The sequence below is a fragment of the Ranitomeya imitator genome, chromosome 3 (genome assembly GCF_032444005.1).
Source record: "Ranitomeya imitator isolate aRanImi1 chromosome 3, aRanImi1.pri, whole genome shotgun sequence".
In the NCBI taxonomy this organism is placed as follows: domain Eukaryota; kingdom Metazoa; phylum Chordata; class Amphibia; order Anura; family Dendrobatidae; genus Ranitomeya; species Ranitomeya imitator.
In genome coordinates this window covers 417,439,608-417,461,337 of record NC_091284.1, presented here as the reverse complement: position 1 = coordinate 417,461,337, position 21,730 = coordinate 417,439,608, and the positions used below count along the sequence as shown (strand labels likewise).

General features: G+C 40.5%; 1 protein-coding gene across 1 annotated transcript in view; it reads right to left on the bottom strand.

The window, feature by feature from the left end:
- Positions 1–17,031: 17,031 nt before the first annotated feature.
- The window catches only part of YPEL2 (yippee like 2), a 128,878-nt gene continuing 124,179 nt past the window's right edge, over positions 17,032–21,730 (bottom strand). Inside the window, exon 5 of the mRNA XM_069757181.1 lies at positions 17,032–19,033. Within this exon, the coding sequence (XP_069613282.1) occupies positions 18,944–19,033 (90 nt within the window). The 3' untranslated portion in view covers positions 17,032–18,943. The remainder of the gene's footprint in view (positions 19,034–21,730) is intronic.

Here is a 21,730-nt window from a genome sequence, read left to right as displayed (position 1 = left end):
CTCATATAACCTCATGGCTTTCAGTATCACCTTTATGCTGATGACACACAGATCTACATCTTTGGACCAGATATCACTACCCTACTAACTAGAATCCCACAATGTCTGTCCGCTATTTCATCCTTCTTCTCTGCTAGATTTCTTAAACTTAATATGGATAAAACGGAACACCATCTTTTCCCCCATCTCACGTGACTCACCCCAACAGACCTATCCATTAAACAGCAGCCCTCTCTCCCCAGTCCCAGAGGCTTGCTGCCTCGGGGTTATCCTCGACACGGATCTCTCTTTCAAACTACATATACATGCCCTTTACACTTCCTGGCGACTTCAACTCAAAAATATTTCACTGATCCGTACATTCCTCAACAAAGAATCTGCAAAAATCGTAGTACATGCCCACATCTCCCACCTTGACTACTGCAACCTCCTACTCTGTGGCTTCCCCTCTAACACTCTCGCACCCCTCCAATCTATTCTAAACTCTGCTGCCTGACTAATCCACCTGTCCCCGGCTCTGTGAATTCCTGCACTGGCTCCCTATTACCCAAAGACTCCAGTTTAAAACCCTAACCATGACATACAAAGCCATCCACAACCTGTCTCCACCATACATCTGTGACCTCATCTCCCAGTAATTACCTGCAGGCCACCTCCGATCCTCACAAGATCTCCTTCTCTACTCCCCTCTGATCTCCTCTTCCCACAATCGCATACAAGATGTCTCCCGCACATCCCCCCCTACTCTGGAACTCTCTACCACAACATATTAGACTCTCGCCTACAATCGAAACCTTCAAAAAGAACCTGAAGACTCACCTCTTCCGACAAGCCTACAACCTGCAGTAACCACCGCTCGACCAACTCTACCCTCGCCTATTGTATCCTCACCCAACCCTTGTAAATTGTGAGCCCTCGTGGGCAGGATCCTCTCTCCTCCTGTACCATTGTGACTTGTATTGTACAGGTTTTTATTATGTATACCCCTCCGCACATGTAAAGCGCCATGGAATAAATAACGCTATAATAATAATGTGCTGTTATGTAACCTGGCTCTGTGTGCGGCCACTGATGATGCAATTTTCTACGCCAGTAATAATACGGCATGGCATTAATAGCGGAGGGGGTGATTCATTTCGGTCATGTCTGGGGGGCAGACAATGGCTGGGAGCTTATGCTAGATTTCTCCCACCCAATCAGTGTCTGCTGAGGTGTTGTGAACTGGGAAAACTGTTGCTCATAGCATGCAATCACAGCTCAGCTTCTTTTAAACAGTTCTGGTGAAATTAAAGATGCTTAGTGATTGGGTGGGGCTATGTGGAGCGGGCGTCGCTATATATATTTATATTAGTACAGACCAAAAGTTTGGACACCTTCTCATTTAAAGATTTTTCTGTATTTTCATGACTATGTACATTCACACTGAAGGCATCAAAACTATGAATTAACACATGTGGAATTATATACTTAAAAGTGTGAAACAACTGAATATATCTTATATTCTAGGTTCTTTAAAGTAGCCACCTTTTGCTTTGATGACTGCTTTGCACACTCTTGGCATTCTCTTGATGAGCTTCAAGAGGTAGTCACCGGAAATGGTCTTCCAACAATCTTGAAGGAGTTACCAGAGATGCTTAGCACTTGTTGGCCCTTTTGCCTTCACTCTGCGGCGGACATTTCCACAGCATTTCTGCAACATGGGCACATAGCCTAAGGGTATGTGTCCACGTTCAGGATTGCATCAGGATTTGGTCAGGATTTTCCATCAGTTTTTGTAAGCCAAAACCAGGAGTGGGTGATAAATACAGAAGTGGTGCATATGTTTCTATTATACTTTTCTGCTAATTGTTCCACTCCTGGTTTTGGCTTACAAAAACTGATGGAAAATCCTGACCAAATCCTGATGCAATCCTGAACGTGGACACATACCCTTAAAGGGACACTGGCACCTGAATTTGGAGGGAACAATCTTCAGCCATGGAGGCGGGGTTTTGGGGTTTTTGATTCACCCTTTCCTTACCCGCTGGCTGCAAAATTGGATTGAAGTTCATTCTCTGTCCTCCATAGTACACACCTGCGCAAGGCATTTTTACACCATTTTTTTTTGTTTAGGGACCACATCTCATTTGAAGTCATTTTGAGGGGTCTATATGATAGAAAATAACGAAGTGTGACACCATTCTAAAAACTGCACCCCTCAAGGTGCTCAAAACCACATTCAAGAAGTTTATTAACCCTTCAGGTGTTTCACAGGTATTTTTGGAATGTTTAAATAAAAATGAACATTTAACTTTTTTTTCACAAAAAATTTACTTCAGCTCCAATTTGTTTTATTTTACCAAGGGTAACAGGAGAAAATGGACCCCAAAAGTTGTACAATTTGTCCTGAGTACACCGATACCCCATATATGGGGGTAAACCACTGTTTGGGGCGCATGGCAGAGCTCGGAAGGGAAGGAGCGCCACTTGACTTTTCAATGCAAAATTTACTGAAATTGAGATGGGACGCCATGTTGTGTTTAGAGAGCCACTGATGTGCCCTAAACATTGAAACCCCCCCACAAGTGACAATTTTGGAAAGTAGACCCCCTAAGGAACTTATGTGTGGTGAGCACTTTGACCCACCTAGGGCTTCACAGAAGTATATAACGCAGAGCCGAAAAAAAAAAAAAATCATTTTTTCACAAAAATGATTTTTGCCCCCAATTTTTTATTTTCCCAAGGGTAACAGTTGAAATTGGACCCTAAAAGTTGTTGTCCAATTTGTCCCGAGTACGTTGATACCCGATATGTGGGGGGGGAACCACCGTTTGAGCGCATGGCAGAGCTCGGAAGGGAAGGATCATCATTTGGAATGCAGACAAATGGATTGGTCTGCAGGTGTCACATTGCGTTTGCAGAGCCCCTAATGTACCTAAACAGTAGAAACCCCCCACAAGTGACACCATTTTGGAAAATAGACCCCCTAAGGAACTCATCTAGATGTGTTGTGAGAGCTTTGAACCCCCAAGTGTTTCACTACAGTTTATAATGCAGAGCCGTGAAAATAAAAAAAATCTTTTTTTTTTTCCACAAAAATTATTTCTTAGCCCCCAGTTTTGTATTTTCCCAAGGGTAACAGGAGAAATTGGACCCAAAAAGTTGTCCAATTTGTATTGAGTATGCTGATAGCCCATATGTTGGGTAAACCCCTGTTTGTGTGCACGGGAGAGCTCGGAAGGGAAGGAGCACTGTTTTACATTTTCAACGCAGAATTAGCTGGAATTGAGATCGGACGCCATGTCGCGTTTGGAGAGCCCCTGATGTGCCTAAACAGTGTTAACCCCCCAATTATAACTGAAACCCTAATCCAAACACACCCCTAACCCTAATCCCAACGGTAACCCTAACAACATTTCTAACCCTGACACACCCCTAACCTTATTCCCAACGGTAAATGTAGCCCCAACCCTAACTTAAGCCCCAACCCTAACTGAAGCCTTAACCCTAGCCCCAACCCTAACCGGAAAATGGAAATAAATACATTTTTTTAAAATTTTTTAAATTTTTCCTTAACTAAAGGGGTGATGAAGGGGGGTTTGATTTACTATTTATAGCGGGTTTTTTATGATTGGCAGCCGTCACACACTGAAAGATGCTTTTTATTGCAAAAAATATTTTTTGTGTTACCACATTTTGAGAGCAATACATTTTTCCATATTTGGGTCCACAGAGTAATGTGATGTCTTGTTTTTTTGCGGGACGAGTTGACGTTATTGGTAACATTTTCGGGCACGTGACATTTTTTGATCGCTTTTTATTCCGATTTTTGTGAGGCAGAATGACCAAAAACCAGCTATTCATGAATTTCTTTTGGGGGAGGCGTTTATACCGTTCCGCGGTAAAATTGATAAAGCAGTTTTATTCTTCGGGTCAGTACGATACCTCATTTATATCATTTTTTATGTTTTGGCACTTTTAGGCCATGTTCACACTTTGCGGCGTCTCTCTGCGGGTTCTCCAGCAGCGGATTTGATAAATCTGCAGGACAAAACCGCTGCGGTTCTCCCTGCAGATTTATCGCGGTTTGTTCCGCGGTTTCCGCTGCGGGTTTCCGCCTATACTATTGATGCTGCATATGCAGCATCAATAGTAATGTTAAAAATAATAAAAATTAGTTATACTCACCCTCTGATGTCCGGATCTCCTCGGCGCTGCACCCGGCGGTCCGGTTCCAAAGATGCTATGCGAGAAGGACCCTTCGTGACAACACGGTCATGTGACTACGACGTCACCGCAGGTCCTGTTCGCACAGCAACTCTGACCGGACGGCCGCGTGCAGCGCTGAGAGGTGAGTATAACATGATTTTTTATTTTTATTTTTTTTACCCCAAATATGGTTCCCAGGGCCTGGAGGAGAGTCTCCTCTCCTCCACCCCGGGTAGGAACCGCACATTAGCCGCTTACTTCCCGCAACGTGGGCACAGCCCCATGCGGGAAGTAAGCGGTTCAATGCATTCCTATGGGTGCAGAATCGCAGCGATTCTGCACAAAGAAATGACATGCTGCGGGTTTTAAACCGCTGCGTTTCTGCGCGGTTTTTCCCGCAGCATGTGCACAGCGGTTTGCGGTTTCCATAGGGTTTACATGTAAATGGAAACGCTATGGAAACTGCTGCGGACCCGCAGCATCAAAATCGCGGCGGTTCCGCGGTAAAAACGGCAAAGTGTGAACCCAGCCTTATACGATAAAAACTTTTATAGAAAAAATTATTTTTGCATCGCTTTATTCTGAGGACTATACCTTTATTTTTTCGCTGATAATGCTGTATGGCGGCTCTTTTTTTGGCGGGTCAAGATGACGTTTTCAGCGGTACCATGGTTATTTATATCAGTCTTTTTGATTGCGTGTTATTCCACTTTTTGTTTGGCGGTATGAGAATAAAGCGTTTTTTGCCTGTTTTTTTTTTTTCGGTGTTCACTGAAGGGGTTAACATTGCCCCGGGGGGGGGGGGGGGGCATCATGTTATAGTGTAAGATCGCTGATCTGACACTTTGCTGTGCATGTTTGATCGCGGTGTGCCGGGGGTTAATGTGCCGGGGGCGGTCCGTGACGGCTCCTGGCAGATAGTGCCGGATGTCAGCTGCGGTAGTCAGCTGACACCTGGCCGCGATCGGCCGCGCTCTCCCCGTGAGCGCGGCCGATTGCGTATGACGTACTATCCCGTCGGTTGTCATACGGGCCCACTCCACCTCGACTGGATAGTACGTCATATGTCAGAAAGGGGTTAATAAAAGAACCTATACATATTTGTTATCTGCAAACTCAAATGACATGGAGAATCAAATGGCATGCCAGTTTTGGCATTTTGTGAACATGGCATAAAAAAATCCCCAAACAATTGTGGAATTGCACTTTTTTTTTTGCACATTTCACCACACTTAGATTTTTTCCCCCCCATTTTCCAGTACACTATATGGTAAAATCAAAAGCACAACTTGTCTCAACAAATAACCCCTCACATGACCTCATTCATGGAAAAACAACAAAAAGTTAATGGATCTCGGAAGAAGTGGAGCAAAAAATGAAATCTCAAAAACTTAAAAATCTCTAGGTTGTGAAGCAGTTTAAATTGCCAACCAGCCCATGTGTGCTTTTAGTCTTCTAAATATACAATGTGCATACATCTCATTAATAGTGGAATTTTCTTACAGGAATTTCTGCTGTTGTGAATGCTATATAATTGCTAAAAGCAATTGAATAACCAAGAAGCTTTAATATTTGAAAACTTTATTTTTTTTTTCAAATGAGCACCAACACATTGAAAATGACAGAAATAATGCACTTTCCTCTAATACTGAAAAACTATGTACATTTACACAAAACATGAAGACAAAACAATTACATTTATACAAACAAAAAATATATGACCTGAAACTCATAAAAAGCCAAAAATAAGAATGAGACATTTTGTAAACACAAAAGCAATACACACAGGTATTTAACTCTTATTTCTTGTAAGATAGAATATGGATTTCTCATTACTTCACAACTGAATTACATTTGTAAGGAAGTTTTACAGGGAAGATAGATTCCACATTGATTTGCTACATGCAATGCAGAGCCTCACAAATCCCCTTCATAGACTTTAGAAACCACACAATGCTTAAAGAAACGCATTCATTTTAACTTTCGTTGCTTCCTCAAATGTCCATTCATAGCAAACTTTACAATCTTCTTGATTATATTACAGAGGAGCAGTACAGATCTGAGAAAAGAGAATATATAGCAGAAAATGGACACATTGGAAATATTAATCCATTGACGGACATTTTTGGTTTCCAAGGCATCCTTTTGTGCCCGACATTAGAAAAGCCAAATAACATCCACCACTCTTGGTGCTATATAATGCTGGGTTTACATGCAGGATGGATTGAGTCATACAAAAGTTTAGTTGAAGTGGGAAAACATGGTTCCAATTTTTAAATCATATTTGTCTCCCTTGCCAAATCTTGTGTACAAATGAAGCATGACTTTCATAGCAGTCAACACAGGCGTATAAATGTCCATTCCCCAGCCACAAGAAAGGTGGTGATCAATTTGCTGAGAATTTGTATGATTCAAGACTACCCTATTGCAAGTAGATCTTTTCCCAGAGATAGAGGAAAAAAAATATTTTTTTTTATATATTATTCTGCTTCTCGTTTTAATGTAAATTACTCAGACTCCTTGAGTCTGCAGTCTTAAGGCCCCTTCACATTAAGCGACGCTGCAGCGATACCGACAACGATCCGGATCGCTGCAGCATCGCTGTTTGGTCGCTGGAGAGCTGTCACACAGACCGCTCTCCAGCGACCAACGATGCCGGTAACCAGGGTAAACATCGGGTAACTAAGTGCAGGGCCGCGCTTAGTAACCCGATGTTTACCCTGGTTACCATCCTAAAAGTAAAAAAAAAAAACCAAACACTACATACTTACCTTCCGCTGTCTGTCCCCGGCGCGGTGCTCTGCACTCCTCCTGTACTGGCTGTGAGCACAGCGGCCGGAAAGCAGAGCGGTGACGTCACCGCTCTGCTTTCCGGCTGACCGACGCTCACAGCCAGTACAGGAGGAGAGCAGAGCACAGCGCTGGAGGACAGACTGCTGTAGGTAAGTATGTAGTGTTTGTTTTTTTTACTTTTAGGATGGTAACCAGGGTAAACATCAGGTTACTAAGCGCGGCCCTGCGCTTAGTTACCCGATGTTTACCCTGGTTACCAGTGAAGACATCGCTGGATCGGTGTCACACACGCCGATCCAGCGATGTCAGCAGGAGTCCAGCGACGAAATAAAGTTCTGGACTTTATTCAGCGACCAACGATCTCCCAGCAGGGGCCTGATCATTGGTCGCTGTCACACATAACGATTTCATTAACGATATCGTTGCTACGTCACAAAAAGCAACGATATCGTTAACAATATCGTTATGTGTGAAGGTACCTTTAATGACAGCCTGCAACAGATCTGTAAATTGACTGCTGTCCTGCACATCTATGTCTGAATGCTCCCCTAACCAAAAGGTATTGCCTGAAATTATAACATTAGGAAACGGTTTCTGCAATTTACAAATATAGATTACATTTTTTTTACCCAACCAGATTATGTAAGCTCGTTTGTAGCCTTATGACTTTCAGAAAGGAAATTTCTCTCAATTCAGAGACATACACTTAAGCTTTGTCGAGTTAGAACAAGTGTGCAAGATAATTTATCCTACAAATATATGATCTATCCATAATTTACTACAATTTGGGTTGCAAGTTACACCTGTTGTGTGTAATATGTAGTCTTAGCAGCATTACATGGTAACACAGAAAATAAAGATCTGATCTCCTCTAAAGCTCAGTAAATTGACACAAATTTAACTTTGGTTAAGACACCCACAATTAGCAAAGAAAAAGTGGAAAAAAAAGTGGGCAAAAGAACTTCATAAAAAGAATGATGGAAAGAAAAAAAAAAACAATCATAATAACCAAGCAAAAATTTATTAGTAGTTCAGGAAGTCCAATCTGAGATACGAGGGAAAAGTCAAGGTCCTCATTTATTTTTTTAGAAATATTGGTTCTCGTTTCAGGCCTTGGAACCTTTGCGCGATATTACAACTGAAACTTATCTGAACACACTTTGTCCTACTGGTCCAATAAGTAATTGAAAGAAACCTGACAAAACATGAATTACAAATCAACGGCTCATTTACAACCAGCACCTAATCTACATACATCAGTCTACCCTCGTGACATTGTACCGTCTTTGGAAAAAGTTTGTACAGGTAACAAAAAAATGAATAAGGGATCTGTTTACTAAAAAGTGATGAGAAAAGGTTTTCAATCCAGCAAAGAAAATTAAAATCCATTTTTGTTTTAGCTTTTAATTCGCTTTGCTGTATTGGGGAAAAAAACAAAAAAAACACCCTTTTTCTCAAATATTTGTGAACAACGCTGCTCGATACTTCACAAGCCTGATCCATAATCAATGGACTGGATTGCCCAGGGACCAGATTGCACATGTAAGAAAGTTTGTGGATACAGCTCATTTCATCTCATATATGATCTGTCTACTTAGTCTAACATGCCATATGGGGAGTGGACATTTCATTGGTGCAACCTATGCAGCCGCGCAGTGGCCCCAATTGGTCAGGGGGCCCATTTCTACCTCCAAAGCCGGTGTAATTGTGCATTATTAAGAGCTCTTCGGCTGCAAAGGGTCCATATATTGTTCTTGCCCATGGGCCCTCTTTTCTGCATGTCTGCCATATGTAGGAGTCTGGGTTCCACCATGGCACTGTATCAGAAAATTTCCTTTTATATTGGTTACTTAGTTAAGAGATAGTAAGTAAAACATATCTAAGGTTCAGTTCACACAATGCACCTATGGTGCATTTTTGAAATCCGCAGCAAGTCAATTTGCACTTGCTTGTATGCTGGGTCAAGTGTGTGCGTGTATTTTCACTTGCATTATTTTCACGTATAATGTTTTTACTGCATTTCTGCTGCACATGGCTGTATTACATAAAGTTGTCAAAACCAAATACCAATAAGTATCACAAAACAAAAAACAGCTAAATTTAAAACATTAAATACAAAAAAGTAGATTATAAACTGCAGCATCAAAAACTTGATAACGCTTGTACAGAAAATAAACACAATGAAAATTAAAAAAAAGATTACAAGTAATCTAATTTATCCAGAAGTTGCAGAAATGCTGCAGAACATCTGCAATATCAAAAACTCACAATATACTCATGGTGGAAAGTAGCCTAAAACGCCCAAAGGAACAGGTAAAGAAAAAAAATGACCTTATTTAATGGTGTATGGTGATTTTTTTATGTGATTTTCCTCATTGTACATCTTCTGCAAAACGCTCACATTCTTGAGTTTCCTCTGCCCTTCTGCTACTGATTGACGGTTTTTGCTCTATACTAAGCATGCGGAGGGAGCCGACAACTCATGAACATTGAGGACTATAAAATGCGTGTACATAATTGAAAGGACTATAGAGCTCCGCTCAAAGCAGAAAGTGTGATTTTATGAAAACTACACCAATAAAATCCTACAAACTAAATGAATCAGGGTCAGTGTTATTCTATGTGTTACCCCCAGATTGGGCAGCCTAAACCTGGTGACAGATTTGCTTTAAAATGACACGGAATACCATAATAGAATGTGAAATAAACATAGAGATACTGTAATAGTACAAGAATGTAATAGTACTATAGAAGGAGGAGACTTGTAATCGTACTCTGGCAATCTCCGTATACTGCCTCAAATTTAGCTTCAGCCAAGATCTTTATTCAATCAGACCAGCTAGGTTGCAGCCTCATAGCAAAAGTGTAACCTGGATGCCAAAAAAAGTCAGCTGATTTTCAATCTCAGAAAGACCTTTATACATTTTTACAGTCAACATATAATTAAGTATTTTTATCCTTCCTGCTTTAATTATTGTGAACAACGAAGTTCCATATGTGCAGACGCATCCTACATTTTATACTGGGCATTATATTGTCATACTACTCAGAAGAAAAAAAAAGAAAGAAAGAAAACCACCACAAGTTTGTTAAGCAACTGGGGCAATTTAAGTGGGTAAATAAAAAAAAATGGAATGCATTTTGCCTACTAAATAGAATGATATCCTTACATGCATTGTCATTTACCATGAGACTGGAAGTGGGGCTAGTTATTGTACCCACTTGTTTAACAACTATTGGGCATCATGCTGATGTCCTGTTTCTATTTGACTGGTATAGTGAAACACTTCAGATCCCTTGTTTCTCTTCATACAGCATTCAGGATTTATGGCCAATATATTTGGGGGTCAGTACGTATGCATCATATGCAACTCTCTAGAAGTTGGCTTCAGGCAATTATTTATTGTTGAATGCAATAGGTATGTAACGGACTGGAGCTCTGCATCAGAATAAATTCTCTAAAGAAAATTACGGAAAAGGGTCAGTCCAATTAAATTTAAAAAAAAAGAGCTCAATTTCAAGTTTCTCCTACAGAGTTTCTAGGTTTGTCTGATCTATGTAATATGAAGGACTTGATACACAGTACTAATTACAAATAACCCTTCCTGGTCTCAATGTAACTATTAAACTGTCAAAACAATTTAAGTCAACTACTTTATAAAAATCCCTGAACTACACCGTATATGCGGGTCTTTGCATTATATTGATACGGCATAAAATTGAAGATATTGACATTTGCTCCTTTTGGAGTGCAGTGTGAAGTTGTTTTTTTAGTGCAGACGGGCATTTCTTTACAGCCGTCGGGGGTTTTGAGGGCTATATACACTGCCAATCATGACAGTCAGACTACTACAGGTCCTTCTCAAAAAATTAGCATATAGTGTTAAATTTCATTATTTACCATAATGTAATGATTACAATTAAACTTTCATATATTATAGATTCATTATCCACCAACTGAAATTTGTCAGGTCTTTTATTGTTTTAATACTGATGATTTTGGCATACAACTCCTGATAACCCAAAAAACCTGTCTCAATAAATTAGCATATCAAGAAAAGGTTCTCTAAACGACCTATTACCCTAATCTTCTGAATCAACTAATTAACTCTAAACACATGCAAAAGATACCTGAGGCTTTTATAAACTCCCTGCCTGGTTCATTACTCAAAACCCCCATCATGGGTAAGACTAGCGACCTGACAGATGTCAAGAAGGCCATCATTGACACCCTCAAGCAAGAGGGTAAGACCCAGAAAGAAATTTCTCAACAAATAGGCTGTTCCCAGAGTGCTGTATCAAGGCACCTCAATGGTAAGTCTGTTGGAAGGAAACAATGTGGCAGAAAACGCTGTACAACGAGAAGAGGAGACCGGACCCTGAGGAAGATTGTGGAGAAGGACCGATTCCAGACCTTGGGGAACCTGAGGAAGCAGTGGACTGAGTCTGGTGTGGAAACATCCAGAGCCACCGTGCACAGGCGTGTGCAGGAAATGGGCTACAGGTGCCGCATTCCCCAGGTAAAGCCACTTTTGAGCTACAGAGAAGCAGCACTGGACTGTTGCTAAGTGGTCCCAAGTACTTTTTTCTGATGAAAGCAAATTTTGCATGTCATTCGGAAATCAAGGTGCCAGAGTCTGGAGGAAGACTGGGGAGAAGGAAATGCCAAAATGCCTGAAGTCCAGTGTCAAGTACCCACAGTCAGTGATGGTGTGGGGTGCCATGTCAGCTGCTGGTGTTGGTCCACTGTGTTTCATCAAGGGCAGGGTCAATGCAGCTAGCTATCAGGAGATTTTGGAGCACTTCATGCTTCCATCGGCTGAAATGCTTTATGGAGATGAAGATTTCATTTTTCAGCACGACCTGGCACCTGCTCACAGTGCCAAAACCACTGGTAAATGGTTTACTGACCATGGTATTACTGTGCTCAATTGGCCTGCCAACTCTCCTGACCTGAACCCCATAGAGAATCTGTGGGATATTGTGAAGAGAAAGTTGAGAGACGCAAGACCCAACACTCTGGATGAGCTTAAGGCCGCTATTGAAGCATCCTGGGCCTCCATAACATCTCAGCAGTGTCACAGGCTGATTGCCTCCATGCCACGCCGCATTGAAGCAGTCATTTCTGCCAAAGGATTCCCGACCAAGTATTGAGTGCATAACTGAACATTATTATTTGATGGTTTTTTTGTTTGTTATTAAAAAACACTTTGATTGGATGGGTGAAATATGCTAATTTATTGAGACAGGTTTTTTGGGTTATCAGGAGTTGTATGCCAAAATCATCAGTATTAAAACAATAAAAGACCTGACAAATTTCAGTTGGTGGATAATGAATCTATAATATATGAAAGTTTAATTGTAATCATTACATTATGGTAAATAATGAAATTTAACACTATATGCTAATTTTTTGAGAAGGACCTGTAGAATGCTTGATCAACTGTTGAACTGTGATCGGCAGTGTCTGGGGGGTAGTGAGAGCACATACCCCCCAGAGAGGACTCTGAGGAAACAGCTAGTTGCACTACAAGCAAAGATTTCACATACTGCACTCCAAAAGATACAATGTGAATATCTCTAATGGAGCAATACAGCACATGACGAAAAAAAAAAAAAAAATAGACAAAAGCTCAGGAATTTTTACATTTTTTTTTTTTTTTATAGCAAACGACAGGTCCTCTTTAAAACAAGCCCTCCCATGAACTTTTTGGCGCTAAACCTGTGTATGTGTGTTAGTGTGCTAATATACTCTCCCACTGCAGTCTTCTCCTGCATTCAGTGCTGCTCTGTTCATTTTCTAAGTGAACTCACTCATGTCTATCTGGCTCGCTCTGACCTCTGTGTGCAAGACAGAAATCTATTTTACAAAGTTAGGGTACCGTCACACTATAACATTTCGATCGCTACGACGGTACGATTCGTGACGTTCCAGCGATATCATTACGATATCACTGTGTCTGACACGCAGCAGCGATCAGGGATCCTGCTGAGAATCGTACGTCGTAGCAGATCGTTTAGAACTTTCTTTCATCGCTGGATCTCCCGCTGTCATCGCTAGATCGGTGTGTGTGACACCGATCTAGCGATGCGATCCAGCGATGCGTTCGCTTGTAACCAGGGTAAACATCGGGTAACTAAGCGCAGGACCGCGCTTAGTAACCCGATGTTTACCCTGGTTACAAGCGTAAAACTAAAAAAAAAAAAAAACAGCACATACTTACATTCTGGTGTCCGTCAGGTCCCTTGCCGTCTGCTTCCCGCACTGTGACTGCTGGCCGTAAAGTGAAAGCAGAGCACAGCGGCTGTGCTTTCACTTTCACTTTACGGCCGGCAGTCACAGTGCGGGAAGCAGACGGCAAGGGACCTGACGGACACCAGAATGTAAGTATGTGCTGTTTGTTTTTTTTTAGTTTTACGCTTGTAACCAGGGTAAACATCGGGTTACTAAGCGCGGTCCTGCGCTTAGTTACCCGATGTTTACCCTGGTTACCCAGGGACCTCGGCATCGTTGGTCGCTGGAGAGCTGTCTGTGTGACAGCTCCCCAGCGACCACACTACGATTTACCTACGATCACGGCCAGGTCATATCGCTGGTCGTGATCGTAGATAAATCGTATAGTGTGACGGTACCATAAGTCTATGGAGCTTCGAGCTTTTGGGGGGGAAAGAGAGGGGGGGGAAAAAAAAAAAAAAAGGCAAATGCTTAAGGGTTAGGCGAGTATAAACACTGACTGTACACTAAATACACATGCACGTGATTAGGAAGAAAATTTCTTATTAAAAAGGGAGGGCTTTTGTAAAGGCATTCAGACTAATGAGCCAGTGACAGACAAACATATTGCTGTCTTGGCAGGTTTACTGCATGGGTGTCTGGTTCAGTGTTGACTCCATATTAGCTGACTTAGATGAGTGCCAGCCTGTGGTACTGTGCATATATTTCTGGCTCTTCAAAGAAGGTTCAGAAAAGAAGATTTTATACTCCCTATAAAAAAGCCCATTTATACAAACTGATAATCGGCTGAATCAGTGTTTGCAAAAATGCTTGTTTCGTACAACTGTCCCATGTAAACAAGGATAAAAAACTTTAAATAAAAAGTAAAAGGTAGCCAGCACATGTATGCAAACAAGAAATGTTTAATGACAACATGCAAATGGAAATAGGGACACAAAGACTGTGTGGACAATCATGATCGCCCATGTAAAAGACCCATAAAAACTAGAAATCAGCCCATGTAATATAACCCAAGTTCCAGCACAGTGTGGCAAGGTAAGCATTTCTTCTAATGTGACCCGGACCCATAGTTACACAGCTGAGATTTGCCGACAAAGGCGTTAGACCACTCCTCAGTAAATACAACGGGATAATCTTCCCATCGTCTACTGCCTAGCAACCAACAATGTCAATTTCACCAACATCAGTGTCATGTTTGAATTTTGCTTGCATCCAAAACCGCTTTAAACACAGTGGCAGGAAAGGAAAAAAATGTTCTTGACGAGAACCTGTCACTGATAAATACAGACATCAGTAGAGTACCTGAGTGTGATACTATCGGCTACAATTTAATTAAACAGTCACTCTGTCCGAAAAGAGGGCTGAAAATAAAAACACTACCTGGTTCTGCAGTCAAAAGAGCTCTGTCGCTGTGTAGTATCATGTGGCAGAAGAAAATCATATACATGTTCATCATCTTTAACAAACGATTAGCCACACTCAGCGCACATAGAGCAGTCAGATTTGCATTAACATCCACGTAATCAATAGGAAATTAATTCCAGCTCACTATTGGGCAATAATTGGTGGGCCATACTAGAAATCAATATAGCACAAATTATATATATATATATATATATATATATATATATCTCCACAAGATACAGGTAGCATTTAAATAAAATGTAAATCTAATAGTATATTAAAGGTAGTTAATTACACACAAGGTGGCGACAAACATGAGGAGATAAGTATTTGTGCTTATATAAGAATGTGTGTCATTTTAAATAACTACTAGTGATGAGTGAGTATACGCGTTGCTCAGCTTTTCCCAAGCACGCTCGGGTGGTCTCAGAGTATTTGTAAGTGCTCGGAGATTAAGTCTTTGTTTTTGTTGACGCAGCTGCATGATTTACGGCTGCTACCCAGCCTGAGTACATGTGGGGGTTGCCTGGTTGCTAGGGAATCCCCACATGTAATCAAGCTGTCCATCAGCTGTAAATCATGCAAACACTAAATCTCCAAGCAGTCACAAATACTCGGACACCACCCGAGCGTGCTCAGGAAAACCCGAGCAACGAGTATACTTGCTCATCACTAGTAAACTACATATGGGACCAATTAACAGTGCAAATAAGTGGATCAACAACAAAAATTATATATTAGTATTTCACATCATAAGCACCATAATAATTACATTATGTATATATACACACAGACTAGCAGAATAATTGTAAAATGCAATTATATAGTATCCATATATTTAAGCAGTGAAACTTGCTGGATTAGTAAAGCGATACTGAATAAAGGCTAACCTCTGAATGGCGCCAGGTCTTGACACGCGTTTCGGCATCTACCTTTGTCAGGGGAAAAAGGCAGACGTCGAAACGCGCTTGTATATATACTCATAATCAATTATTTTAGTGCATGGTGCGTATGTTGTGTAAAAAAACAAACAAAAAAAAACAACTATATATATATATATATATATATATATATATATATATATATATATATATATATATATATATATATATATATATATATATTAAATATAATATATACACACTGTTAATTGTTCTCATTTAGTTATTTAAAATGAATTGTGCATATATATATATATATATATATATATATATATATATATATATATATATATATATATATATATATATATATATATATACACTCCTACTGTTTGTCACCACCTTCAGTGACTTCATGTAATTACCTTAATACCATAAAGATTTAAATTTTATTGAAATTATACTTCTACCTTCTGTGATTATACTTTATGTGAAATGGTGCTATATGTCCTTCGTCTTACAGATTTGTCTTCGGACGGGATCCATACACAGCTATGCTGCGGGCAATCAGCTCATCACTGCAGCGTACACAGATACAAAGTGAACTCCTCGGTTAATCTCTGTAAATTAACATTGTCATTATGGCATATATTGTGACATGCAATCAGAATGCGAGCCAAACATCCCATATGTTCCAAAAACAGCCAGTCCAACTTCAGCAAACAATGGCGATCCTGCATCAGTGTGTGCCAGCTACGGCTAGGGTAAATATGGAGAACTTCTAGTGTATTGCTTGGACTTCTCAAATTTTTGGCAATAAACTATGCATGATCTAGAACTTTGGCAGTGATACTACAGATGGCATCCTAAAGTTTTGACAGAGTCAAAATAATAGACTAAAATCTATCACATGATGGTCCTGCTGGGATTAGGATTTTATGATGGAAGTAAACCTTAAGATGCAAAACTGCATAACAAAGCAAAAAACATTGGGTGTAACTGTATAATTACGGCCTTTGCTTTGCTGGCAAATATAACCCCCTAAGGACACCCTTTACCAAAGCTCATGAAGGTTGGATGCTGCTGAGAATTACTGTAGCTTCTAGAAACTATCCCTGCAACAAACAATTTTAATCATCTCAAGTATGCAGAAAAAACAAAACTTTTTAGATATAATTCCCTGTAAAGAGTATGTACATTTTTTTAAGCCATGTGATAAGTGCTTAAACACCTTGCAGATTGGTGTGGTCTCAGGACCCATATCCCCACCAATCACTCAAAACACTGATGTGTGCTGCCCATGAAGCAGTAGAGCTCTGTTTCTGCATAGGCTCAACAGAAGATCTATGAGCCTCTATTCCAGTGTGTTTTGAGTGATTAGTGGGATTCTCAGGGCATAGATCCCTATCGATCTTGCAGGGCATTTCAGTGCTCATCACATAGTTTAAAACAAATAACATGTACTTGCCCTTTAACTATATGGGTTGCACCAAAAGTCTAAGTAGTGAGAATGATAAAAACTGCTTAACTACTTAACCATTATTTATTGCTTAATTTGCATCAGGCCGTGTTAAAATGCACAATACCAATCCCCAATTTACCAAGACATTCAAACCACAAACACCACACCATATAATTCATGATGGGCAATGGCAGGTTCATCACTGTATATGAATGTTAAGAATTAATGGGTGGGAGATTTTTATGTGAAATGTGGTATATGAGGATTTGGATGGGCATTATTACAATTGCTTGGGAAGTCCATGTAGAGAAAGTGATAGGACAGTTATTGGTATTGGAAAAGAAAGTGCCAATGTGACATTACATTAAAGCTTATGATGTATACAACAGTGAAGTGTGTACATTCTACACAAGTATCTGCATGAAGGTATACAGATGTGACAATTCTGCTACAGCACTTTCCTAATACAAAGTCTATTTATGATACATGTCTAGTGCGATAACAGAATAAAAATATACCGTATATGCTTTGGTTTACCTTCTCATCTTAATCTCCACTGAAAAAGTGCATCTAACAAATAAAAAAGAGGGGATTTGTACCAAAAGAATTAACATTTATAGCCATAAAGTTTCAGGTAGACTGGAGAGAACATTCCTAAAGGCATGTGTATGTATGCAAGTCAGGGAGAATGCTGGCAGGAAAACCATATGGAGGGTTCAAAATGACCTCTGTGAGCAAACAATAAGGGAGGGGATCAATGATGTGTCTTCCTACAATACTCAGATACAGTTTCTATTCTGGTCTTGACGATCCTTCTCCGATTGTTAAATTAAAGTATAACAATGCAATGTATATGCCCAGTGGTTACAAGGCATCCTTAAGAACAAAAATTAACTTTTTCAGCCTAAAGAAAAAAGTGAAATCATTTCAAATGGGGGGCAGCTACGAAGTAAAAATATAATCCTAAAACATAAGGACAGAGAAGGATTCCCAATATTCCAATGACACATTTGGGCTCTAGATGGAAATGGGACATACAGGCTGTCGCTCCTCCTCTTTGTTGTCTTCACAGCAGAAGAGAATTTTTTTTTCAGTTTGTAAGGAACAATTGGTGGCAGTATGATGCGTTACCAAGCTATTCCCTGTTTCTGGTCAACACTTTCATGAGGCAGTGTTAGCACAGATGAAAACATTATCAGCAATTTCAAGTGCTGTACATAGGCTGTGATGTACAAAATTCATAGTGCAAAGAACAATGGGGAATCAGAGTGTAATAGATATATACCATTTGCTTGGTCAGTTAATTTTAAGTATTCAGGCCAAATAAACAGTCATCATAACGCATCGATATAGTAGATCAATTGATCAAATAAGGTTGCACCCACTGCCTGCTATAACAGGATAGCCACCAATTCTGTTTCATTCAGAACTCATCTGTTTTTGGGCCTTTTTGGTTTTGTTCAAGGTTTAAGCTACCAACATATTTTGCCTACAATAACCCTACACATTCTCTGAAAGAAACCAGTGAGGTATTTTCCTCTAGTCGGATCCAGGTTTTAGACCTTTAAACGCAGGACATTTTCATCTCCATCATATGTCCCTCCCTCTATTCATGAGTTACACCTCCTTCCTGCTCTACAACATGACCCCCGGTGTGCCACTTTTTGTACATCATGTTGCACACAGCTTTAAATCAACTCTAAGAGTAAAAGAAGTGACTGGGCTATGAGGCTCCTGATGCTTTCATTAGCCAACTCTACAAAAGAGCATGAGGCCGAGGGCAACTCACAAAGGGGATACAAAGCAAAGAGACAGAGTGTCAGAAATTTAGAGGCCATTCACCGAGAATGATGGATTAAGGGTGAGAGGATGCTCCATGCGGCACAGCCTCAGAATCATATGAAACCAAGCACTCAGTTACTCGCTCATTCTAAGGATAACATGGGCAGCTGGATGGTCTTCAGATTTATCACCATCTCTTCAATCCCAGCCATTATCCTTGATCATGTGAGCTAATTCAATGATGTATTTTCCTTCTTTATACTTCTGGCTGCTTTCAAAAGCATGTTCCTACAAAAGAAAGATAAAAGTGGAGTTAATGACCTGTATTGTAGAGCCTGCACTGTTCCATTTCATTTCCCCCCCCCCTCACACTTCTATAAAAAAGCCAAAATAATTTGTCACCAGGTTTTTGCCACTAAATATGAGAGCAACATAGCGTAGAAACAGAGACTTTGAGTCCAGAGATAGGTCACTTGCTGGGCTGCTTTCTGTAGTTTGTGAAAAAATTACTAATAAAGTACACTAGTGCCCATGGAGATAGTTGGAAGAGTTTTCTAAAAGCGGCTTGGTAGAGCTACGGGTCTTGTGTGATGCCCCTAAGCGAGAAGAGCTTAAACTAGGAGAAATATACTGTCAGGTTGACATAATTGCTCTCTTTTTTCTTCAATATAAGTGAAAGAACATACACAAATGAGAAGATAAATAATTCACTTCTATACGTGGTTAAAAAATATTGTAATTGTACAATGTAAATGTACTTGCTGCACATTCAGATAGCCAAAATGGTACACAGAAGTATTTGAACAATAGTTCTTCCGCATCCGCCCGCGTGGTTACCAGGATCGTTACCGGCCCGAGTGCCCTGGTTCAACACACAGCACTGGAGTCCCTAGCCTCACACTCCGAAACACCACTTCAAGACAGGACTGGGCAGTATAAAGCTGTGTGCTCCGGAACGTGTACAGTGGAATCGGCACCTTGCATCCTATTGCAAAGGACTTACTGTGGGAGCAAGTCAATCAGCCCTACTGTATGCACGCAATAACTATTGTTCACATACTGCCATATACAGTGTTAACTACATTTACATGGTCCAATTTCACAATTTTAAACCACATAAAAAGGGAGCTATTTATCTACTCATTTTTGTACAGTCATATGAAAAAGTTTGGTCACCCCTATTAATCTTAAGCTTAATGCTTTATAAAAATTGTTTTTCTTGCAACAGCTATTTCAGTTTCATATATCTAATAACTGTTGGACACAGTAATGTTTCTGCCTTGAAATGAGGTTTATTGTACTAACAGAAAACGTGCAATCTGCATTCAAACAAAATTTGACAGGTGCATAAGTATTTTTTTGTTTTAAATACTCCTACCTACTTTTTACTGACTTACTAAAGCACTTTTTTTGGTTTTCTAACCTCATTGAGCTTTGAACTTCATAGCCAGGTGTATGCAATCATGAGAAAAGCTACTTAAAGTGGCCACTTGCAAGTTGTTCTCCTGTTTGAATCTCCTCTGAAGATTGGCATCATGGGCTCCTCAAAACAACTGTCTAATGATCTGAAAACAAAGATTATTCAACATAGTTGTTCAGGGGAAGGATACAAAAAGCTGTCTCAGAGATTTAACCTGTCAATTTCCACTTTGAGGAACATAGTAAGGAAATGGAAGAACACAGGTACAGTTCTTGTTAAGGCCAGAAGTACACACTTAGATAGGAGAAAAAAGGATCATCCCCGCGCTGCCGCAAGAAGAATTTCAAAAATTGTAGAGGTTTTCAACGTGGTTTATTCTACGCGTTTCAGGGTTCAGGTGACCCCTTCATCAGGACATACCACAAATATTGTCAATATTTGTGGTATGTCCTGATGAAGGGGTCACCTGAACCCTGAAACGCGTAGAATAAACCACGTTGAAAACCTCTACAATTTTTGAAATTCTTCTTGCGGCAGCGCGGGGATGATCCTTTTTTCTCCTATCTAAGTGTGTGCTTCAATCAGGTCCTGCACTGACCTGTGGATCTGCAGCAGCCGCCATTAATATATGTCCTTCCTTTAATCTCACCAGGTGAGTAGTTTTCTTGGTGGGCAACTTTGTGTAACGTTTGATAAGACCCTATTTGCGCTTTTGTGTCTCCCTCTTTTTACTAAGGCCAGAAGTGGCAGGCCAAGAAAAACATCAGAAAGGCAGAGAAGAAGAATGGTGAGATCAGTCAAGGACAATCCTCAGACCACCTCCAGAGAGCTGCAGCTTCAACTTGCTGCAGATGGTGTCACTGTGCATCGGTCAACTATACAACGCATTTTGCACAAGGAGAAGCTGTATGGGAGAGTGATGCGAAAGAAGCAGTTTCTGCAAGCACGCCACAAACAGAGTCGGCTGAGGTATGCAAAAGCACATTTGGAGAAGCCAATTTCTTTTTGGAAGAAGGTCCTGTGGACTGATGAAACCAAGATTGAGTTGTTTGGTCATACAAAAAGGCGTTCTGCATGGCGGCGAAAAAACACAGCATTCCAAGAAAAACACTTGCCACCCACAGTAAAATTTGGTGGAGGTTCCATCATGCTTTGGGGCTGTGTGGCCAATGCCGGCACCGGGAATCTTGTTAAAGTTGAGGGACGCATGGATTCCTCTCAGTATCAGCAGATTCTTGACAATAATGTTCATGAATCAGTGACAAAGTTGAAGTTACGCAGGGGATGGATCTTCCAGCAAGACAATGATCCAAAACACCGCTCCAAATCTACTCAGGCATTCATGCAGAGGAACAATTACACTGTTCTGGAATGGCCATCCCAATCCCCAGACCTGAATATCATTGAACATCTGTGGGATCATTTGAAGAGGGCTGTCCATGCTCGGCGACCATCAAACTTAACTGAACTGGAATTGTTTTGTAAAGAGGAATGGTCAAAAATACCTTCATCCAGGAACTCATTAAAAGCTATAGGAAGCGACTAGAGGCTGTTATTTTTGCAAA